At 37.8% G+C, this 23613-nt stretch overlaps 1 protein-coding gene across 2 annotated transcripts in view; it reads right to left on the reverse strand.

Moving 5' to 3' along the window:
• SLIT2 (slit guidance ligand 2) overlaps positions 1-23613 on the reverse strand; it is a 429541-nt gene that overhangs the window by 63588 nt on the left and 342340 nt on the right. For both annotated transcript variants that reach the window (XM_040419036.1, XM_040419035.1), the window contains exons 6-11: positions 20801-20872; positions 14177-14248; positions 11751-11914; positions 10902-11040; positions 3230-3301; positions 1686-1757 (exon numbers count right to left, since the gene is read on the reverse strand). In XM_040419036.1, coding sequence (XP_040274970.1) covers positions 1686-1757; positions 3230-3301; positions 10902-11040; positions 11751-11914; positions 14177-14248; positions 20801-20872 — 591 coding nt within the window. The remainder of the gene's footprint in view (positions 1-1685; positions 1758-3229; positions 3302-10901; positions 11041-11750; positions 11915-14176; positions 14249-20800; positions 20873-23613) is intronic.

Consider the following 23613-nt stretch of genomic DNA (forward strand, 5'->3'; position numbering starts at 1 on the left):
CTAAATTGTGGTATAATCCTAAAAACATACCCCTAAAATACAAATAAAATATAGACCATATACAAATCTATAAAAATGCACACAAGGGAATGACACGGTTAAATACCCAAATAGCAGCTAATGAACTTGAGCGGCACACCAATATTGTCCACAATCGCAGAATGTCCCATAGGTATCCAAATCTAGTGGATTAGTGTAACACAGTTCTTACTGGGTTACCCCCAATTCAAGCCTGTGGGGCCCAATAGTTTGCTGGGTATGGCCTATGATAAACGGCTCACTACCGCTGCCACAATACCTGCACGTGCTGTCTCTGCTCAGACTCAGCTCGGTCTTACCGGTCTTCACTGCTAATCCTGCAGCGGTGGTATGGAAGGCCGCACACCCGCAGCGTCCCACGAGGTGTGCTTCCGCCTGCACGTATCGTCCCACGTGACCGGGTATCCAAGGAGACCGGATGCTTTGCTGTTGTGACGTCAGTATGGTTAACTCCACCCCCATCTATAATTGACGGAGTGGATTCACCCTTGATATGGCTATACATCTGTGCATTGCCATTTGTATATATTTCAGCAATTCATTCCATAAAATATAAATATAAAACAATAAATTATTGTTTTATTTTTATTGTTATTATTGTTTTATATTTATATTTTATTGTTTTATATTTATTGTTTTATTGTTTTATATTTATTGTTTTATATTATTATTATTGTTTTATATTTATATTTTATGGAATGAATTGCTGAAATATATACAAATGGCAATGCACAGATGTATAGCCATATCAAGGGTGAATCCACTCCGTCAATTATAGATGGGGGTGGAGTTAACCATTTATAAAGAGTGAGGATCCGTTCACTCAGTAGGCCACTGAGGAAGGGGCGAGGGACCCCGAAACGCGTCTGGCGGTAGTTAGAGTGAGCGTTGATCCACCGCATACCAAAGAAAATAAAGCCGGCAAAGAAAAGAAGATAAAGTGAACTGAACAGCGCCGCTGTGAAAGCTGTCGCACAATACTGACGTCACTACAGCAAAGCATCCGGTCTCCTTGGATACCCGGTCACGTGGGACGATACGTGCAGGCGGAAGCACACCTCGTGGGACGCTGCGGGTGTGCGGCCTTCCATACCACCGCTGCAGGATTAGCAGTGAAGACCGGTAAGACCGAGCTGAGTCTGAGCAGAGACAGCACGTGCAGGTATTGTGGCAGCGGTAGTGAGCCGTTTATCATAGGCCATACCCAGCAAACTATTGGGCCCCACAGGCTTGAATTGGGGGTAACCCAGTAAGAACTGTGTTACACTAATCCACTAGATTTGGATACCTATGGGACATTCTGCGATTGTGGACAATATTGGTGTGCCGCTCAAGTTCATTAGCTGCTATTTGGGTATTTAACCGTGTCATTCCCTTGTGTGCATTTTTATAGATTTGTATATGGTCTATATTTTATTTGTATTTTAGGGGTATGTTTTTAGGATTATACCACAATTTAGTGGAATAAAGTGTACTATTTATTTGTTGTTTGGTGTTCCCTTTTGTAGTGTGCCCCCCCACACCTGTCTTTTTACATTCAATTTCTCACTCGGTCCTGAGGGTGGGACCTGGGGGTGAGCACCTTTTCCATATACTGAGCAGGTGAGCCGCTGTACTTCTTCTATATAAGGGTCATTTATACTTACAGAGAGTTGAGTGAGCGGAGGCCTTGGAAGGCATCTGGAGCTATTTCCGATATCTGGTTGTTGCTTAAATCACTGCAATTAGAAATCGTGATTAGACAACATTCAGATTGGAATCTCAAGTTAGATATAAGATTTCAGTGATCAGAAAAATGATCCAATAACTGATAGAGTCTTCTTCTGAAACACCACTGGGGGAATGGATCAAAGACTGGTGTAAGTGTTTGCATTCCCCCGTGTATGCAAAGATATTATCAATGATCGAAATAATTGCGGATAATTTAGACTATAAAAATTACAAGCGAACAATTTATTGTTAAAGCTACAGCTACATGAAGACTACTGACTTGTGACAGCTGCAGTCCACAGAAGTGCGTGCAATGCAAAGTATTCCTTTGGTCTGCAGCTGTAGCTGAAGTTGAAAAGTTGCACTACAAAAAGTCTTCATTACTGTGAATTAAACACATGAATGTTTCTTAAAGGGAAATATTAAAGTTGCACGAGTCATGGTAATGCTGTGACTACAACAACACCTAAATGATATCAATACCAAAGGGTTGAAGAGGTTGTCCATTCCTTTACTATCCTATCCTCAGAATAGTGATATCAATATCTGATGGTTGGGAGTCTGACACTCCACATCCTCACTGATCAGCTGTTTCAGTGTAGCTCTGGCACCAGAACTACTTGTGTAGTACATGTCCATTTTGTAGTGAATGGAGATGGTTACAGCAGCGCTGCTCCCACTGAATTGAATGGGAACAATGCTGCTTTTACAAGCTCCATCCAGTGCACAAGGCATGGAGCTGTGTAGTTCTGGCACTAACTTCCAGCACCAGACCTATGAAAGAACAACTGAGCATGCAGGGTGTTGGACCTCCGCTGATCAGATATTGACGTTATACCCCATTAAAGGAAGCTTTCATATATGCAGTTTTTTAAATGCGGTTTTTCAAGCCAATCTCAGGAGTGGATCATACAATCATGTTTGAAAATTTCTACTCTTCCTAGTTTTGCCTTCCAAAACTGCATCAAAACAGCATGAACATGTGAAAACGCACTAAATACGTAGTTGGACTCATGGAAAAGAAGTTTAGTTTTTGGAATCTACTTGGCTCCTGCTTTCCCATGCATAAAAACTTCTAACATTATGTGCAGGTTTCTTAAATACTGAAAATGAAAAGACTTTACAAGGTTATCCTGCCGCAATACATTATTACTTTATGAACTGCTATATAAATTGATCTTTTATACATCTCCAAATGTTGACAAATTGCATCAATTTACACCTAAAAGTAACTTATGTAGCTACTTTTATTACAGGATTAATTCATGACAACATGTAGGCAGAGCTGGCTTAATAAATAACAGTTAGGTATTAAATGCCTATAAATTAATGTTACAGATGATTAACAGACGAAGAAGACCCACGTCTCCAGCATTCTAACCATAATATTTGCCAATCAACCATCTGTGAAGAGCTCGCAAGGAATATTTTTGGATGCGTGTGACCATCATTAAGGTTCCAGTTTAGAATTATTACTTACATTCTCCTCAGCTTTTTATATGGTGAGAAAGCCCCCGGAGGTATGACCTTGATTGCATTTTGTTCTAGTCTCCTGCAGAGGAAAAGAATGTTGAGAACATAACTCTTCAGAACTTAAGAATAGCTTTAAACTCATGGGATAAGGACTTGTGTCAAAATAACTCCTCACAGAACATATCACCAAGTCTTGATGATGATGCCTCCCTAATGCCTTCCCTCTTCCTCATATTCACATATACATGTCACAATTGCATTATAGCCGAGTTAAGAAGTCCAAGACATTTTTAACATTCAGATCTGAGACTTCAATTGGTTGGATTGAAACTTTTGCACAATTTTTTCAATACTTATTGTCCATTGATAGCCTCCAGTCTTTTACTGGGATGAATGATGGACTAGAAGAGAAATCATATACCCTTGGTATACCTTATTCTTAGAATTGCTAAAAAATATTTTTTTTTAGGAATCGTATCTCTGAATATTCGCTCAGTCTTCATCTAGGTGCCATTTCTAAATATTCATGGGAATGAAGAGGCTGAAACAGATCGTGTTTCATGGTTGGTTTCAAGAAAACAAAAAAGGAATTGTGGTTCTTAAAGATGATTTGTGAGACGCTGAGCTCTGTACTGGATATCTGCCAGCCTTGTATTAATCTGAACAGCTGTAGGAAGAGATGTATTAATCCTACAGCACTTGATGTATACATGCATAGCCTGTGATGTAAACATTATCTGGAATGATTTTTAGGGAAGATCTTGATCAAGGCCTGATAAGTAGTGTGCACTGTCGGCAGAAATGAAGTCATGAAACAGATTCTTCCCCTGATGAAATCCTCTAGAATACCAAGCAGGAAAGTCAAAATGATGAATGTTTTGGGATACGCTTTGCATATTTTATGCTCGATATTTGGCTGCATGATGTTATATTGTACACCAAGGCACCAAATATTTAACGCTACATAAGGCCTTTTTCAGATGGGTACCCATAATTAGGTATCCATATTTTGGATGCAACAGCCAGAGCCCCCACTATAGATGTGTGAGTATGACCAGTTAAACATGGGTATTATACAAGGGTCTAACTATAATTCATAGGGCCCCATAGCGAAATAAGATGGGACGCCCACCAACTAGCGTATGAAAGATAAAACAGCAGCTTAAGTAGCAGTAATTAAAGGTATGTGTAAAAGCACCATATATGAGAAAACCCACATTAGAGCCAGAGGCCACCATATTGTTAATCCTCACAAAAAGGTGCAATGTTCTTGAACCTGACAAGTACTTTCTCTAAAAATAAAGAGAGAGAAAAAGATCCTAAACAAGACTAAAATAAATCAAATAAGATCCTAATCCGAGTGGATTGCAAATAGGTCATGGATGCCTAGAAATGGCAGAGGGTGAAGATGATAATATGGAACTCAGATATTATAAATGACAGAATAGCGTGTCCAATTATACAACAAATGGGTCCAAGGTGATATACGAGATAAACAAAATAAAGGGATTAGAAGTGGCACTGTGAGAGCATGTCACAAGTGAGAGCCCTTCAGTAGATGACAGACGGGTTACACCTTCAGGCTTCAAACTCTGTGGAGCAGAATAAAGTACAAAGGGAAGAGAATGATGGCTATTATTTCCAAGGATATAGCTCTATAATCATGACATGACTATCTTAGTGATCGTATAACAGCAAAGCCAAGTCTCATCATCCTTGAAGCCTGCTGCAAGTGACACCTTTCATCCCTTTTATATGCTTTTCAGAAGAAGAAGCCAAGGCGTGAAAACACTGTGGCCCTGATTTATTATACCTTCACTCCAGAATTCTGGCATCAAAAAGTCGCAAAATAGGGCTTTTGCACTCGCTTGCACATAATTTATGCGATTGCCCAAATATTTTCTACTTTTTACACTCACTTGCGCAAATTTTTGCATGTGTACACCACTCACTCCAGTTTTGTAATATGGGTGGGAAAGTGGGCGTGGTGAGCTATGTTAATGAGTTTCACTCCACATTTATCATTGAAACTTTTTTAAAAAGTCGCAAATAAGTCGCAATCTCACTCCAGGAGCAGGGTGGAGTAGGAAAATTGGAGTAGCTTCTCTAGACAGAAGTGTTAGGTTTAAGGACAAGCCAAATTTATCAAAAAACATGCAACATTTGATAAATGTAGCACAAAGTACTCCAACACAGACTGAAGCAAAACTGACTTCAAATATTCTCCTAATGATAAATTCCCCCCTGTGTGTTCTAGCCTTAAAACTGTCTTTCAAAAATGCACAATTCAGGAAAAGTACCATCATGTATGACCTAGTATTAAACTGAAGCCTGCACATAAATAATGTAATCATCCAATAAACCAGAAAGCTTTGCATTAAGTGAAACATGACCAGAGCTGTCAAAAAACAGACATAACGATGATTCAAAATGTTACCCGTATAAGGCTGGAAAATGGGTTCAGAAAACTCTTTTTTATATTCTAACTTTGCTTTTATAATGCAATAACAACTGTCAGAGAAAAGGACATAGGGGGAAATGTATTGACCCATGTACGCCAGAAAACTTCTGGTAAAAAGTTGCAAGGTTTGGCACATGTCATGGTTGCAGAAAATGTTGTGATTTTTTTTGGGAAGGGGTTGGGAGGTTTTGTTTGGGGGAAGGGGTACATAGAACATCCACAGGATATACCATACACATTTGATTTTCAAAAGAAAGAGCAGAAATCCAACTTCCAATATAAACGTGGCAGCTTTTATTAAGATTGAGTGCATTAAAAACCAAAATGGAAGTTTTGGATCATGAAATACTGATCCTTACTCATCTTAATAAAAGCTGCCACGTTTGCATTGGAAGCTGGATTTCTGCTCTTTCTTTTGGATATCGATTTCACGCTATGTTCCCAGCGTGCTCCATGCTTCCCCATTATTCACAGCCGGTGAGCGCAGCTCCTTCTCTTTTTCACATTTATACACATTTGATTGGTAGAATCAAGCCAATAGCATTGATGGCTTATCTTTCAATATCGACGGCTTACCTATTGAGCTGCTGTACCAGGTACAGCCACATTCATATGTAATTTGCCCGTAGCAAAGGGGATGTGAGTTTGCTGGAGAACTGCTTCCCCTTCATTCTTTTGATCGGGGGCCCATAGGCTTTGACCTTACCAATCAAACCTTCATGGCCTATCCTAAAGATAAACCTTTAGTACCAGGCACAGCTACATTTGTATGCACGCTACTATGCATTTGTAAAAAAAACTAAGAGGGTATGGGCTCACTGAAGTGCTGCATCTCCTTCCTTCTGTTATCGACAGGGGTTGGACTGCTTACTTATCAAATATTCATGGTCTGTATGGATGTTAGTTATGCATTGGAAAACATCTTTAACTCCCATAGACTTTAATGGACAGACCCATGAACATGTCTGGTGACCTGTCCATTACAAGGGTGTTCTCAATTTGTAAAGTGATAGTAAATCCTAATTTATGCCACCACTTTATGATTGTGGGGGGCCTGAAACCTTAGAATGAAGATGCCACAGCACTGATTAAGTGCTGCATCCTTTTCAACGTTTTCCCTGCACAACCACGCTCTCAGCCAAACAACTGTGAAGGGAATTGTAGCACGGGGCCATTTACTTGACCAGGTGGCTGGTCACCTCGGCTCCAGGAAAAAACAGAGCTATGACCTCTCAATTTTAAAGATTACTTGTATCTCAGAGGTCATACCCCCCACAATCCTAAATTAATGGTAAATCCTAGCGATATTCCATCACTTTACAAGAAGAGAATACCTTGTTAATGCTCAACTTGGAAGGAGCCTTCCACCTGGTGAAATAGGGGTCAGAAGTGTCTAATTGTGGAGGCCTCAGAGGTAAGACCCCCCACCTGATGTACATTATTAGGCTGTAATACACAAGTGATAGCCTATGCCCTTGGTTAATTACCTACACTGAGAGGAATGTTATATTTAGACCTGAAAATATAATGAAACAACACAAAATTATTATTAAGGCCAAATTATTATTCTGTGTATTATATTTAGTGTTGCATTGTGTTATTGTAGTGCTGTTCAGTTTTAGATCATTTAAAATCTGTGTATGTCTGAGCTTTCATATTCACATCCTGCACCATATGAAAGCAGATATAAAAACCAGTATGACAAGAATTTTATTAGGTGTAATACATCAGTGTCCTGACAAGGTATTCTGAACGCTAGGATATGTCGATTACACGGGGAGCAAGAAGAAATATATAATACGATATTATCCATCTAGGATTTCTTTGTCAAGTGAAATATGTTGGGATGGGATTTTTTATGGTTTTTCATATTCTTACATTTGGTAGTCTGCCACAGTTAACATAAGTACTATATATTAGATACAAAAAAAGGAATGTAAGGCTGGATTTCTACTCTTTAATTCAAGGGAGCGGAAGGGTGTTGTATGGACAAGTGATCTAGACACAAGGCAGGGATGAAGTGACTCCTGTATAACAAGGCTAACGAGAAATGAAAAAGACAGTAATGGGTGTGTTCACACATGGAAGATATATTGCAAATTTTCCATTGTGGAAATGTGGAGGAAAATCCACAGAGTATTACAGAACCAAGAGAGTGGATGACATTCTACCAAGTCTCATCCAAGAATTGCAGAAAAATATCTGCAGCGGAAAATTGACCTGCTACCAATTTAAGTTGCGGATTCTCTTTGCAGAGGAATTTACGTTTCGTGTGGACAAACCCTGAGAGAGTAACAGATAGAGGGACACAGAAAAAAAAATTGAAATAGAGATTGCCGTAGCCATGCACATGGCAGAGATGTGGAGTCTTACAGAGAAGTGTGGAGCAGTAGGCATGGCACAAGCTGTCTCATTCTGACTACATATAGCACTCAATTATGACATTCAAAAATACCTATATAGATGTATTATGGGGTCCTAAACATCTCTAATTATAGGAGGGTGAATATGATAGATACCAACCCCTCCCAATCAATGCTCATTTTCTCAAATAAAGGGAAACCACTAGCAATTTGCCTTTGCAACAATTTCAACCATATCTGGTAAACTTGCCCTAAAATGGAAGGAACCCTTTCGTATTTGGAAGTAATCCCTTCGAGATGACAAGCAATCGGAAGGGACAGAAAAGAAAGAGACTTGCATAGAAGAAAGGACTAGAGGGAGAGCAGTTTTGGTAATTCACATTAAAAATGACATGGACTCCCCATGTATCACACTGCACAAAGTATATAGGAGATCAATAAGTGATGAATGATAAGCGATGCATTGGTTTAGATACAGCGATGCGTCGAGGTGTACAGCTCAAAGGCTACACTATTAAAAATTCAGAACATCCACTTGTGAATCCTGATCTTCCATCTCTCTGCAGACATAATGCTCCAGGCTTTGCTTTGTCCATATAAATTCACTTGACTACTAAGCAGGTAAATCAAAGACACTTTAATAAAAGCTCTTCACAGCCCTTGCTGGAAACTAGAGGATGCACCATCTGGGCAACATAATTGAAAGCAGGAAAGGAAATTGAACCAACAGTGATCTTTGGTTGACATCTATGGTCTCCTTGCTTTTGCTTAACAAATACATTTTAACCTCTAGACTGCCTGTGTATAGCCAAAAACACATGGCGATATCACGAGATGTGCAAGTGACAAACTCAACTGTGCAGCATCTTGCATCTGCACCAGCTCCTTACACTATCACTGTACAGTCAGGTTATGTAGTGAGGTCTAAACTGATTTGAGGTAGTACAGTTTTGGAAAAATAATCATACTATGTTATTAATATTTCATGAAGGTTTTGGTATATATTTTGGTATATATCCCCTGCCATTTTTATTACGGTACCCTTAGTTTTGCGCATACACTTTACTGTAGCTGTTGGGCAAATGCTCATTTGGTGGACATCTATTCCACCTGATCCCCATACAAATGCATGCTTAGCTGGGCTCAGACAAGTATATACGTGTTCTAGGTAGGGAGAGGGAAATAAGCTTCAGACAGAAAATAATTCTGGCAGTGCCTTATCTCCCTTGGGTGCAAAGGAGTTCAACATGCCCAATCTATAGTTCCTCTGACATCTGGGAGAGTTGGGACAACTTTGCAATTGAGGCTCGAAAATGGCACTATGACATCATAACGGAGGTCTGTCTGGCGCCGATGGTGACAGTCATATTATGGATGTGACACCACTGTCATTATCACTATTCTCCTTCTATGATGTGTATGGTGCCAATTAGGCAATGCTAGTACAAATGCAAAGTAAAAGCTTTAACTATTTGTGGACCATTCATTGATCATAAACTGGGAGATCCACAATTACCTCTACAAAAATGTTTCTGAACATCCTTACAGAGATGGCAGCTGAGGGAACAGAAAGCTCACTGTCAGTGACAGCAGGGCTCTCCATCGAGAAGGTAGAGATGTTTTTTTACCATTCCTGCTCTACCCAGCGCTATATACATGGTGCTCCATGAGCACTGTGTATAGCGATCATGAAGAGGCAATGCCGCTAATAAAAGATAATAAATAAAAAACAACAGTTACGGAAGGGGGGGACATAATTTTAACAAGAATTTTATCTGCACGTTATGCTATAAAAAAAATTGAAACTATGTGAAAAACTTAATATTTTTTCCTTTTTATTAATTTTCCCAGATAAAAAATAAATAAAAAATAAATGCTAAAAAAAATAATAGAAACATAATGTCTCATATACAATATCACCGGAATAAAACAGGATAAAAAAAAATAAAAATTTAAATATATCTTGTAAGGAAGGGGGCTAAATGGCCTAGTCTTGAACTGGTTGTCCTTATCTATCAAAATGCGTCAATGAGTGGCTTCATTCAGGTAAGCAACCTCTGTAGGGTATTTCTGATTTGTCTATTATATTATATTATAAATTTTGCTAAATGAATGAATATTTTAACCAGTGACATACACAGAGAACAGAGGCGCACACCAAAGATAAACATGAGGTGAATTTTAGGTGCTGCTTGACACCATCATATCACACCAGGTTAATAATTTCCATGTCTTTAGTACATTTTCTGCATACTTGCTTTATAACATTAGAATACCTGTAGAGACCACATCTTGTACAGGTTCTCACCACTTATTAAATTGAAGACAAGACTAACCTGAAATGGGCCCCATCTCTTCAGGGGCCCCATAATAGCCTCATGGACTTCATTCGTGGTGTGTACTAACGTGGTTCTGACTATATTCACTATTCCTAAATATGTCTATTTGCATAACTAGAGGGACTGTCCAGTTTCGAAACCTGTTTACACTGTGTGGGTCCTTTGGCGACAAGTTACACACAAGGGTCTCTTACTGCTATGAGATGTGCCCTTGATCAGCTATAAAGTTCAATGTTCAATCTCAAATATTACATGGGGTCCATTGACATCCATAAGCACCCACTAAGTGTAATGGATATCAGAAGTCCTTCTTATATTTTTGTCCTAGCTAGGTACTATTAATGGGCTGGCCTAAAGCACACACGCTATATGTTTTGATAAGTCTTGTAGTTGATGTGTTACTAAAATGTAAAAATAGGATAGAACTACACTTACTAGACAACCATCATCATCATATACGTCAATAAAAGCATTAAAAAATTCACTGTACACAAGGGATACAAGTCAAAACCTTACATTTCTGTTATAGTCTCAGGGAGGTTGGTCGGAATCTCAGTTAAGCCTTTTCCTCGACAGTCCACAACATTATTACTGCAGGTACAAGCAGCTGGACAGTGCAGGACACTACAGGAGGACACCATGAACGACTGCTGACCTGCAGAAGAAATAGATCATTCACATTATTGTACAGAGACTATACAAGAAATTCTCTCTGTGATGCTGAACTGAAAGTTTTCAAATGTGGATTATCGGGAAGCTAAAAATATTCTTTTGCATTTAGACAAAGCCATCCTTGCTACGGAAATGCTAGATGAAAGCGGATTTAAGTAAGAAAAAGAGACTTGCCTTCATCCTCATCTGAAAGATATGTACAAGGAAAATAAACAGAGAAAACACAGTCAATTGTGATTTTTTTCTTTTTTTCGTAGACTCTATTATATGAAAACTGGGTGGAATGTTCTTGTAGATCATGTTTAGACAACCACAATCCCAACTGTCTTCTATGTCTTTACAATGGCCATACGCTGCCTTTATGCTTTGTGTATGAGTAGTATGAAATGCAAAAATAGAGATGAAGATTTAAATTTCCTACACATTTTACAAATTTGCAAAAACTGTAGAATTTTAGAAAATTCTTGTATCAAAGTTTTACATGGCCATAATGTTTAAATTAATTATATTAATGATATTTTTTTATAGTATAAAATTGCTATGTATTTGGAGGTCTAATTTATTAAGTTACGGTTTGGCAGAGGAGAATCATAGCAGTAAGATTCTTAAGATTATTACATCTCAAAATAACCAGTGACCAATTTTTTAAATTTCATTTGTAACATAAAACATTACCATTCCTTCCACCCTTACCATTGCATATGAATTCTCGCTTCTGAACTTCAGCAACATTGTGTCCTCTCAGGTGAGTGGGCCCCATGCACTGTGTGTACAAGCCAACGCGGGATCTCTGTCGTAACCAGTCAGATAACCAGGCCAGGTTACAATCACAATATAGGTTATTGGAATGAAGTCGACTGTGGGAAACAAACAAACAAAAATACAATTCAAAAATATATTAAAAGCAAAAATTATTGCAATGTTCTAGAAGTAAAACATTGAATAAACCACAAATATGCATTGTATTTGTTAGTAGACTTTAGTAAAGAAATCTAGAGCAAATCCCTAGAAAAGTAATAAGAAACAGGGCCGTGTTTGCCAACATAAAAAAATGCAGTCTGTCCAGTTTTGTCATTTCTTTACAGTCAGTAAAGAAAATCTACTAAGATTTCAAACTAGTTGCAGATTCTGTAGCTAAATAGCTGAACAAAAGCAGGGTGAAAGAAAGAGAAAAAGAAAAGACAAAACAAGTCTCAAGTAAATTGCTCTATAGGGGCAGCATACTGACAGCAAGAGTGAAAAAAGACCCATAAAAGATTTGGCTCCCAATTAGAAATATCACTAAGTCTTGCTTTATTAGTCTCTATAGAAACTGGCTGCAAAATCCTTTTAACAGGTCACATTCATTTTCTACTGAACAAGGCAGAAAAATAATTCAATATAAAACATCCCCTTGTATCCTTTTTCTGATTTCCTCTCTTTTTGTTTAATCAAAGAAAAGGGGATTAGTTGCTTTTAGCCCATCGGGGCCTACGCTCAATACGGCGGTTGAAATTAAAGGATGTAAGTGGCGACACAAAGACATTTGCTATTTCGAGATGGGCACAAGATCATGGCCAAATTCCAAGGGGAAGATTACATTTACAAATTAAGACAAAGTTTAGGCAAAGTTTTACAGTAGTTTCTCTTAAATTGGAAAAATGAACATATTCTATCCTTATTCTGATTATGAAATATTTCATATTTCCAAATTCTCCATTGAGAATGAGAATGATTCATTATACTCTTCCTTCCGTATTCAGATTTTGTAATATTTAACATTTCAACATTCCCCATTGATTTTTTCAGCCTTAAGGATGCTAAGATCAAGACTGTCAAATGAATGATCTTAAAGGGGTTGTCTTACTTCAGCAATTGGGATTTATCATGTAGAGAAAGTGAATACAAGGCACTTACTAATGTATTATGATTGTCCATATTGCCTCCTTTGCTGGCTTTATTCATTTTTTTCCATCACATTATACACTGCTCGTTTTCAGTGGTTACGACCACCCTGCAATCCAGCAGCGGTGGACGTGCTTGAATATTATAGGGAAAAGCACTGGTATCTCTGGTGGCCGGGACCGTGGCAGTGCAAATAGGCAAGCTACACAGCAGCTCCCATTCCAGCCACCTAGTATCTACGCTGCAGCGGTGGCTGTAACCACTGGAAACGAGCAGTGTATAATGCGGTGGACAAATTAATCAAGCCAGCAAAGGAGGCAATATGGACAATCAAAATACATTAGTAAGTGCCTTGCATTAACTTTCTCTACATGATAAATGCTTATTGCTGAAGTGAAAAAAAACCTTTAAAGGATAAATAGCTAACTATTTGCAAATTTCACAAGATGAAGAATCACCCTGACATTCGACCACGCAATTTTAATTTTTTTCCTTTAAATAACATAATCCTGACTAAAATATCTGTAATGGACATTGAAACGCACAACTCCATCTCTATGGCTAATTTCATGTAAGTTTGTCAGAGACATTTCACTTTTAATTAGGTCTATAATAAAAGACTAAGATTTACCAATTTATCATATGTGACAGCCAATCAAAGTCTGTGTCCTTAAATGAAATGTGACCTGCCTAATATGTCAAGGCAGTCTTTACTTATTCATTTGGAAAGTACATTTCTTCAATGTCAATTACAGAACTAGAAGACCTAGCAAAAAAAGTTTTAAAATGACGCAAACAATCATTATTTTTCAAGGCTTATTGTACTGGCAGATGAGCCAAATAATAAAGAAAAAGGGAACTTGATATCGAGAGATTTTACGCATAATCTTCTATTTGTTCTACAAAATGTCATATTTTTTATTTTTTCATCATTTATTTTTGCACTCATTTTATTATCTTGCATTTTCTCAAAGCGAACTACCTACTTGGCGTTGTTATGGGAAAAAAAGATGAATCAATATAATTAATAAAAAGGTAATTTACTGTAAAAAAAAAAATATAGATCATATTTTTGAATTTCAGCCATCCAATGCACTAGAGATCTAAAAAAATACAGTAATGGTAAAAAAAAAATCCTGCACTAAATTTTAATTTCCTTTACAAAAGCATGATAAACTTGATTCAGGAAAATGCACAATACACACTAGAGATCCATTAATAACAATCTTACTTACAAAATTCGAAGTTTTGGCATGTGGTTGAAGCTCGCCACTGAAAGTCGAGTGATGTTGTTATTGTTGAGGGTGCTGTAAAATATGAAAGGGGTGAAGTTAGATCAAGGAAAGCAATAGCGAGTTTGTAATATTTGTATTTTGTTTTTTGACAGCTTAAAGTTTAGGGCTCGAAAAAGCTCTTCAATATATTTCCCCAGCATTGGGTAATTGTGCACAACAACCACATTAATTGCAGCCAACCCTAAAAAAAATATATTGTTGGATTAACCTAAAGTATTTGAAAGTCTGAACTGCATTCCCCACGGGCATTTTCTACTTATTTAATGTGCTGCTAATGAAAACTGTAGTTGTGCAGCCCAATTAATACAGCGCTTAGTAACAGAGCACCATCAAAGCACTCAAAAATGAGATGCATTTTAGGAATGATAAGTCAAAAAAGGGTCACGATATATTACCGCAACTTCTAACAAAAAAGCCGCTATCTATGATAACCGTTCTTACTCCAAATTGTGATGTTATGTCGAAGGACATATCACAGGCGGTTAGGATAAGAAAGCTTACGTTCATTGAAAATGTGTGATTGCCAAGAATTTCTTACAAAAAGATATGCTCTAATGCATTAATAATTCCTCAGGATATATTACAGGTGGTTGAAAAAAAAAGAAAATATTAATAGACATTTTTGGATTAATTGGATGAAAAATGAAAGCATTTTCATTCATTGCAATACAATACATTTATCTATGTTTTATTGAAAAGATCAGATTAAAATTAATAAAAATTGTAAAAATTCAAATCAGAAAAATTAGAATTTTGTGATATTTACAACCCCCTAAACATTGAAATTCCCCAAAATTGAAATTAACTGCGCTAGAATTTCCTAACATTTTCTGTCAAAATTGAATAACCTCATTTATAAAATTAAAAAACTAGCATACTTCTATAGCAGTAACACAGCAAGAGAAAATAAAATTAAGCAATATACAATTATATGTCTTAGTAATCCTCAAACACTTGCCTTTGATTTGAGTAATCATATTTCCGCTTCTTTGGAGGTAAGCAATGTATAGAGGCGCTTCAGTGGCGGACCTTGTCACACAGGCTGAAGTGCGCATTGTGCAGGGAGACCGTGAGTGTGTCTTCCGCTTATCAAGGGTGGACTCGCCCTTAAAATTTGTAGACTATTCCATTCCTCCACTCCTTAAACATGTCCCTCCCACTAACGTCAGCAGATTTTTATGAGTCGCAGTGGGCGGGGGTGCGGGGACATAAATCCACCCACTATATGCTGCAGTAATTTTTCAAGTCAAAGTCTGACAAATATTTAAAATAGTTTCTTGATTTTATCCAAATTTATCATCACCGTACTACAAAATTCATGTAAAATTTAACATTAAATCAGGTCTTAAAAAAATACAACTTAACAATCAAAATAACATAACTGTGTGAGATGATATGGGTTTTTGTATTTATTAAAAAAATTTTTTAGTCTAACTTAAACTCATGGCAGCCATTTTACCACAAGTGTGCTGCAGTAAAATATGACTTGAATAAGATTATAGTGGGAAATGCCAATAAATTTCCAAGTTTATACTTTAAGTCAACATTGGTCTAACAAGTAGACAGATTTTTGTCCTTGATAGTCATCCTGTAATTTAGTAATTTTATATGATCTGTACCCCGGCCACATAATTTATACTATAACTACTTAACATCTATTTCTTGCTAAGAATCCTGCAAATGTTTTTGGCCCTCATTTTTCTCACTCACAGCAATTTTATGTTTCCTGTTCTAATACAATGCCAAAATATTACAAAGTGCTGTACAGAAATTGACATCACTCTCATCCGTCCCTGTCAGTTATGGGGTCCCCAATCTAACTTGGCCCACACCAGGGACAATTTCCTAGAAATTAAGATAATTTGTCAGTATGTTTTTGGAGTGTGCGAGGAAATTAGAAAATCTAGAGAAAAACCACACAGACATGGGAAGAACATATAAACTCCATATGGCCGAGACAAGCCAATACTGGCTGTAATGCTCACTGCTGAGCTTTTATACAAAGGCTATTCCATAAGCGTGAAGCTCATACCAAGATGGGCAACCAAAAGGTCCCAACTAGAGATGAATGAATTGATGAGTGTATAGACACATTTTTTTTTAAAACTTCAGATTCTATAGAATTCGAATGTCTTGTGTTTCGAAAGAGAAAAAGAGAAAGAGAGAGAGAGAGAGACCAGAAAGACCAGAATCTTGAGCACAGCTTTTCAGGGAGATTTGATGCAGGTAGAATTGAATGGGGTCCAAATCGGATCTGAAACAATTTTTTTTTTAATTCCCTCACTAGTCCCAATTCTTTCTTCCATGTTCTAGTATGACAGGTGGTATAAAGGCTAATTAACAAAAAATATCCTTGATATGGTTTTGACCCTAGTGGCAGTTAGTTTGGTTATATCAGTCAGCCATATAATGTAGAGGACTCACAGACAACATATGACTACCCAGTTAGGCAACAATGAGTTAGTGGACACAATAAATAAGATTTTTAGTACGATTAAATCTAAAAAACATTATTTTATCTTTTACATTCACCCTTTTTATAGAAGTGCATTTAAGAATAGCAAGAAAATCAAGTTGTCATATTGGGCACACCCAGTAGGCATCTTTTCCATTATATGAGTACCCTAGCCAGAACCTTCAAAACTGAGAAGATAAACTGAAATTTGGAAGTTCAACGCAACTCTAACATGGTGAAAAAACCATCTTATTCTTCCACACCTGATTGGACACTTGTGAGGCAATATCTTGCAGAGAGAGTTTTTATGTTTTTTAATATTATTGTGTTTTGTTGTCAAAATTAATGTTGTCTAAATAATGTAATTTTCTTCATTTAAAAAAAGAAAAAATGTTCAGTAAGGTCATAATGGGATTTTACTCAAGAGACTTACATGGATAGACTGCATGTGCAATGTAAAACAAACCAGGTTTTCGGCAATCTGAGATACAATATGAAACATACAGGACTATGAAATTTGCAAATAAATCTTGAAATAAGTCATAACTCATGATGGTTTTATGTGAGCTTTGGAAACCTCTTTGTGCCGGTTTAATTTAGCGAAACCTTGGAACTTATTTTTCTTAACATAAAAGGCTGTATGCGTAGTTTATGAAATAATTATTGAAGCCGTACTATTGCAGATACTGTTACGTTGCAGCAAAAAGCTAATTTCAGATTTAATTTGGACTTTCAAAACAGAAGTTTCTTTATTCTACATATGTTTTAAGATTGTATTCATAAAAGTGCGAGCGACCTTTGGTGTGGGCATGTGAATGGTACACGCACTGTTCTCGATTGCCATCTATTTACCCAGTATCCACTATATCAGTTGTACGCTAATGTGTATGGTTGTGTACCGCAGCACAGACAGACAGAGAAACAGATAGGGACAGATAGATAGATAATAGATACAGGTGAAACTCGAAAAATTTGAATATCGTGCAAAAGTCCATTTATTTCAGTAATGCTAATTAAAAGTAATTGCATTAATGCAGCTTAAAATTAGAATTTTGTGAAAAAGTTCAATATTCTAGGCTCAAAGTGTCACACTCTAGTCAGCTGATTAATCCATATCCCCTGAGCAAAGGGGACCTCAAAATTGTGACTTTGGGGTTTCCTAAACTGTAAGCTATAATCATCTGAATTATAACAAATAAAGGCTTGAAATCTCTCACTTTGCCTGTAATCAGTCTATCTCATATATTAGTTTCACATTTTACGTTGCATTACTGAAATAAATTAACTTTGCACGATATTCTAATTTTTCGGGTATCATCTGTAGATAGATAGATATTATTTTTTAAAAGAGGCAGCATTCCAAATTCCATGGTGGCGAAAAACACTGGAGATTCCTTTTATTCACCAATGCAATTTTGCAGCTCTGCTCAATGGGGCCTTTCTCAAGCCATATTGAGAAAGACCCCATTGAGCAGGGCTGAAACATTGCATGGGTGAATAAAAAGACTCTAATGTTTTCACCATTTGGAGTGCTGCCTCAGTTTCTTTTTAATATAATTAGCAGGGCATTGTCCTTGAGTCCTGGATTGATAGCACCCGCCAATTTGGAGCTGTGCTGCTTTCTTCTGAAATGATAGATAGACAGATTGATAGATAGACAGACTGACCAACTGATCGATCTATATGCAGTAGAGTTAAATTTCCACTCCTTAGGCCGAATTACTATATAGTCAATGGGCAGTGCACGGCATGTGATATTTGGGTCAACTATCTTTCCTTGGTTCAACCTAACCACTACCTTAAACCAATGAACTTGGGATATCATAAAGCCAATGCTTAGAGTGATCACATGATACAGGTCAGATAAATAGGGAAGAATACGTGAGTTTGACCTCACTTTCTCCTTGTGAACTGGTCATCAATATATATATATGTAGTGTCTGGTCATGAAAAGTTATAGTATTTACTACGTTCTCAGACTATATGGGGCTACTTTTAATTAATTTTACAGGTTAATTTAAAAAAAATTGCATCCCTGTCAAATAAATATATATATATATATAGATAGAAAAAATTGAGAGCACCAACTGTAAGTAAAATGGAGCGGTGCTATGTCCCAGGGTATAGGCTAATTACCCAAAAAATAATAAAGAAAATTGGACAGCACTCCAAAACTATAAAAATATGAAAAGTTTATCAGTGGCACTGCACTGTTCCACATGGGTAAAGAAACTTTTCATATTTTTATAGTTTTGGAGTGCTGTCCAATTTTCTTTATTATATATATATATATATATATATATATATATATATATATATATATTTATATACACATGCATGGATCAGATCTGTCCCAATCATGGGACATACTATATTCAGAAGAATGTCTCTACATATGACAAATATTTAAGGACACTGTATGTACAGCTGGACGTATATCATGTACATGTATGTGATTTATAATGAGCAATACCTTAAAAAGTATTTTAATAGTTTTTGTTAGTACAGCATAAAAAAATTCATAGCTGTCTCTGATCCGCATGGGGTAGGTCTATGTTGCCTTCTAAATGAATGAATTATGACATGTCCCGACACTGCCGCTTTTTATAAAAGTAAAAAAATATCCATATAATTTTTTACTAAAATAGTGAATATAGTGATCTAAAATCCTATAAAAGATTGTACAGACAGATATACTGTACCAAAAACTGAGAGAGATAGACAGAAACAATAGACATAAAGGAAAATGTACGCGATCAATGCTATGTGTGTAGCGCATCAATCTGCATTATAAAAGATGGCGCATATGAGGCATCTGCAATGTACGCCATTGCGGCATTCCCTCCCCCAGCTCTTTCAGGCGTGGCTAGGCTGGCGCAATATGATAGTATATATACATAGACTGGACAGATCTTTCCTATAAGTCTGAGGTCACACTCGTATTGTACAAAAGACCCCTTTAATACTATGCTTGTGTCTACAGTGTTGGACTTAATGCTATTGTCTATGTTAATGTGGAAATTATAGTATCATCTATGGCAGGGCTGGCCAACCTGCGGCTCTCCAGCTGTTGTAAAACTACAATTCCCACCATGCCATGCTGTAGGCTGATAGTTGTAGGCTGTCTGGGCATGCTGGGAGTTGTAGTTTTGCAACAGCTGGAGAGCCGCAGGTTGGCCAGCCCTGATCTCTGGCATGTGTCTATAAGTTGTGTTTACTTTTCTGTGTTTTTGGTTCATTTCCGCTTTCTCAGCACTGTTTAATTGTTTTTTTGTAATTATTCTTGAAGAAAATAAATCTATTTAAAAAAATATATAAAAAGACCCCTTTAATACATGACCCACCCAAGTATATTATTGCTAATATATAGTACCATCTTTATTTATACTTTACCAATATATATAAGAAATTATAAGCAATGCTTCTCTAAATTAAAAAAGTCAGTAAGTTGGATGGAGTTAGATTTAATACTAGAGTAATTGGACAGGATGGCTCAGTGGCTAGCAGGTGCCTTGCAGCACAGTGGTCCTAGGTTTCCATCCAACCTATGACAACATCTGTATGCAGTTTTTATGTCCTCCCTGTATTCACGTGGGTTTCCTCCCACACTGCAAAGACGTAATGATTGGGAACTCAGATTGTGAGCTCCACTGGGGAGAGTGACGGATGACAATATACAGTATTTAAAGCATTACAAACTATGTTGGTGCCATATAAGCGTCAGAGGAGACAGAGTAACCTGTTAAATGATTTATCTTTAGGAGAAGTGGTACAATTATAAATATGGAATCAATCAAGAGACATGTTTTATGTTATTTTTTGTTGGTTTTTTTTTTGCGTTTCTTTCCTTCTCTCTATTTATTTTTGTTCCTTTTTCACTCATTTTTTTTGTGTAGACATTTGAATGTTATGCCATGAAACATATTTGCCTATTAAACAAAATATTTACAATACCAAAGCAAAACATTATATAGAAATAGATACAAGGTAACAATGCGATGATAGCGAGCAGGGATTGACTTCCCAGACACGGTAGTACAGCACATACAGACAAGCTCATACACAGACGCTGCTTCTTCTACTGATCCCAAGATATAAGATGTACTCACAGCACTTCCAGGTCGCGCAGGGCTCTGAAGGATCCATCTTCGATGCAGCTGATCTGGTTAAAATCCAGTTGTCTGTGAACAGAGGAAGAGGGATCGACTTAAGACTCAAGCAACGGCATATGATGTACAGAGCTAGGCCTCCCTAGCTTAGCAGCTCTTCACCATGCACAGAGCTGATGCCCTTCTGTGCTGCGGCTGCTCGGGATAGCAACAGTAGCTCTGAAAAAGCTCTAGTAAATAATAACTGCACCTTATATTAAATGCCAAAGGAATGCAATTTCATTACTTCAAGTAAAGCCATCCATTAGAAGCTCTCAGCGTCATCTCGCTGAAACAATTTCATTAAGGTAAAGGGACTGTAAATCACTTAGTGTCACATGCATCCCCTCAGTGACCTAACCGAATCCATTTATCAGAGGAGCCAGCTGCATGTTAATTTTACTATCTTTGGCAAGAAAGGGGAAGATGCTATTCTTGTTTAATATGGCCTCTTTGCTTTAAGCCCCTGCGCTGTTTCCTTTGTCAGGGACAAGTTCAGTCCAGCTGTCGGGGAGTATTTTTAGTGCAATATCCAATGTAGGAAGCCATGATACATTTAAGGTCACAATATGAATAGACCTCTCCAGGGTAGAATGAGGTCTCTTTAATCTATTTCATAATCCATCTCTACAGAATATCCTCCAGTGACTTAGTGTCTTGGGAAATAACAATACTGTAGAGTTTGTCGCACTTATCCGCTGACGTCATCGATCAGATGCAATAATATGGAGATGCAATCAGGTGAAAGCAGATAGGAAGAGTTGATTAACTTCAGGCTAAGTCATATCTCTGTGTTTTTGTGAATCAGGTTAAAATACAGGGGGCTAGAAAGACTATTACCTTCTTGTATGTGTATGCAGATGCATGATATCAGTCAGTAATCATGAAACTTAAAGTAGTATTCTAGGGTCATTATTTTGATCAAAAATGGGGTCGGAGTGAGTCAAAGTAACAAATCCTCCATTACTCACCTGACTGATGCCATTGCTGTTCAGCGGCTGCTCCAGTCCCTGCATCTCTCCACTTCCTGGTCTCAGGTTCGACGCACTGGAAATGGGTTTTACTTCCTGTTTAGCCAATTACTGGCTGAAGCGGTCAGCTCTGTGGCCATTGATTGGCTGAGCAGCGGTTCAAGCCATTTCCAGCATCTTGAGCTCAGACCAGGAAGTAGAGAGGAGTGCAGACCAGAGCAGTGGCCAAACTCAGCGGCAGGGGATTGGTGAAGTGAGCAATTATGTTTTTTTACTGTAACCCACTCCGACCCCATTTTTAAACAAAATGATTAGTGTTGAGCAAATCAAAATTCACGAAGTGGACTTCGATCCGAATTTTAAGGAAAATTTGATTCCTGCAAAGTCGAATTTCCATGTGGTAATGAATAGATTTTCCCTGAAATGGCTGAAAAAAGAAAAAAATCATGCTTGCCTCATCCATTTGAGCGCAAAGAGGCTGCCACAGCCATCTTGCTTGAAGATTCTTTTCAAAATCTCGTGAGCGGTGATGTATGACATCACCACACTAGCCCATGTGATCTCATCATTACGTGCCGTGCAAGATTTCGCTCTGGATCTTCAAGCAAGATGGCCGCAGTGGCCTCTTCGAGCTCAAATAAATGAGCTAAGTATGATTTTTAATTTTTTTATGAGCAACCTCTAAAATGCTTTAATATTGATCTGAGATGCCGCGATCAGTGATGAAGGCGGCATCTGAGGGGTTCAATGATGGGGGCAGCGCAATCGACGTTCCCGGTCATTGCACCCGCTTACAAAAAATGAGCTTTGTGACAAAATAATTTGTATGGACTAAAATATGTATGTATATGTATGGCAGTATCTGCAAAACAATCGTTAACCAGATCAGGGGCGGACATACTGCCTGTGCAGCTAGTTCAGCTTCCCAGGGGCCCAAAGAGGGAGGGGGCCCATCCCAGTGCCAGTAAAGGTGTTTTTTTAATTTATTTTATTATTTTCTTCACTCGCTTCCTCTGCCAACAGGATCACCTTGGGGTAGAGTTCGGAGGGGAGGGGGGGGGGGGGCATTTTGCAGGGGGGTGGGACTGGATATTATAGAGGACTGGAGGGTAAGATGTGATGTTATTTACATAGGACTATGTGTTGGAGGGGCTGGAGGAGAGGATTTAAGTTATTTACATGGGGAAACATTCACTGTAATTAAATATAATGTAGTAGGTGTGTTCCATATTTCCATCACTGCAAAGTAAATCTACTTAAAACATAACTTTTAATTAAAATGTTCAAGATTTATCTTAAACATTTTAATTAAAAGTTATGTTTTAAGTAGGCTTATTTACATGGGACTGGATATTATAGAATATTGGATGCTGAGGGGTGATGTTATTTACATGGGACTGTATATTAAAGGGGCTGAAGGAGGGGATTTAGGTTATTTACATGGGTCTGTATGTTATAGAAGACTGTAAGGAAGAGAGGTTATTTACATGGGGCTGTATCATATAGAAGACTGGTGGGAGAGGACTGCCCTAGCCTGTAAAGCCATGCATCAGTGCCGATGACGTGGAACACTGCTAGGCTGAAGTCTCCTCCTAGCAGTGTAAAAATGCAAACAAAACAGCCCTTGCCAGGGGAGAGCATCGGAGCATGAAATGTCAGAGGGGCTGAGTGGGGGGAGAAGGGGATGTGTCCGGGGTCAGATCTGAACCCGGACAACCGCTTTAAAGGGCATCTGTCAGCAGTTTTGTACCTATGACACTGGCTGACCTGTTACATGTGCACTTGGCAGCTGAAGACATCTGT

The sequence above is a fragment of the Bufo bufo genome, chromosome 2, assembly GCF_905171765.1.
Source record: "Bufo bufo chromosome 2, aBufBuf1.1, whole genome shotgun sequence".
Lineage (NCBI taxonomy): Eukaryota > Metazoa > Chordata > Amphibia > Anura > Bufonidae > Bufo > Bufo bufo.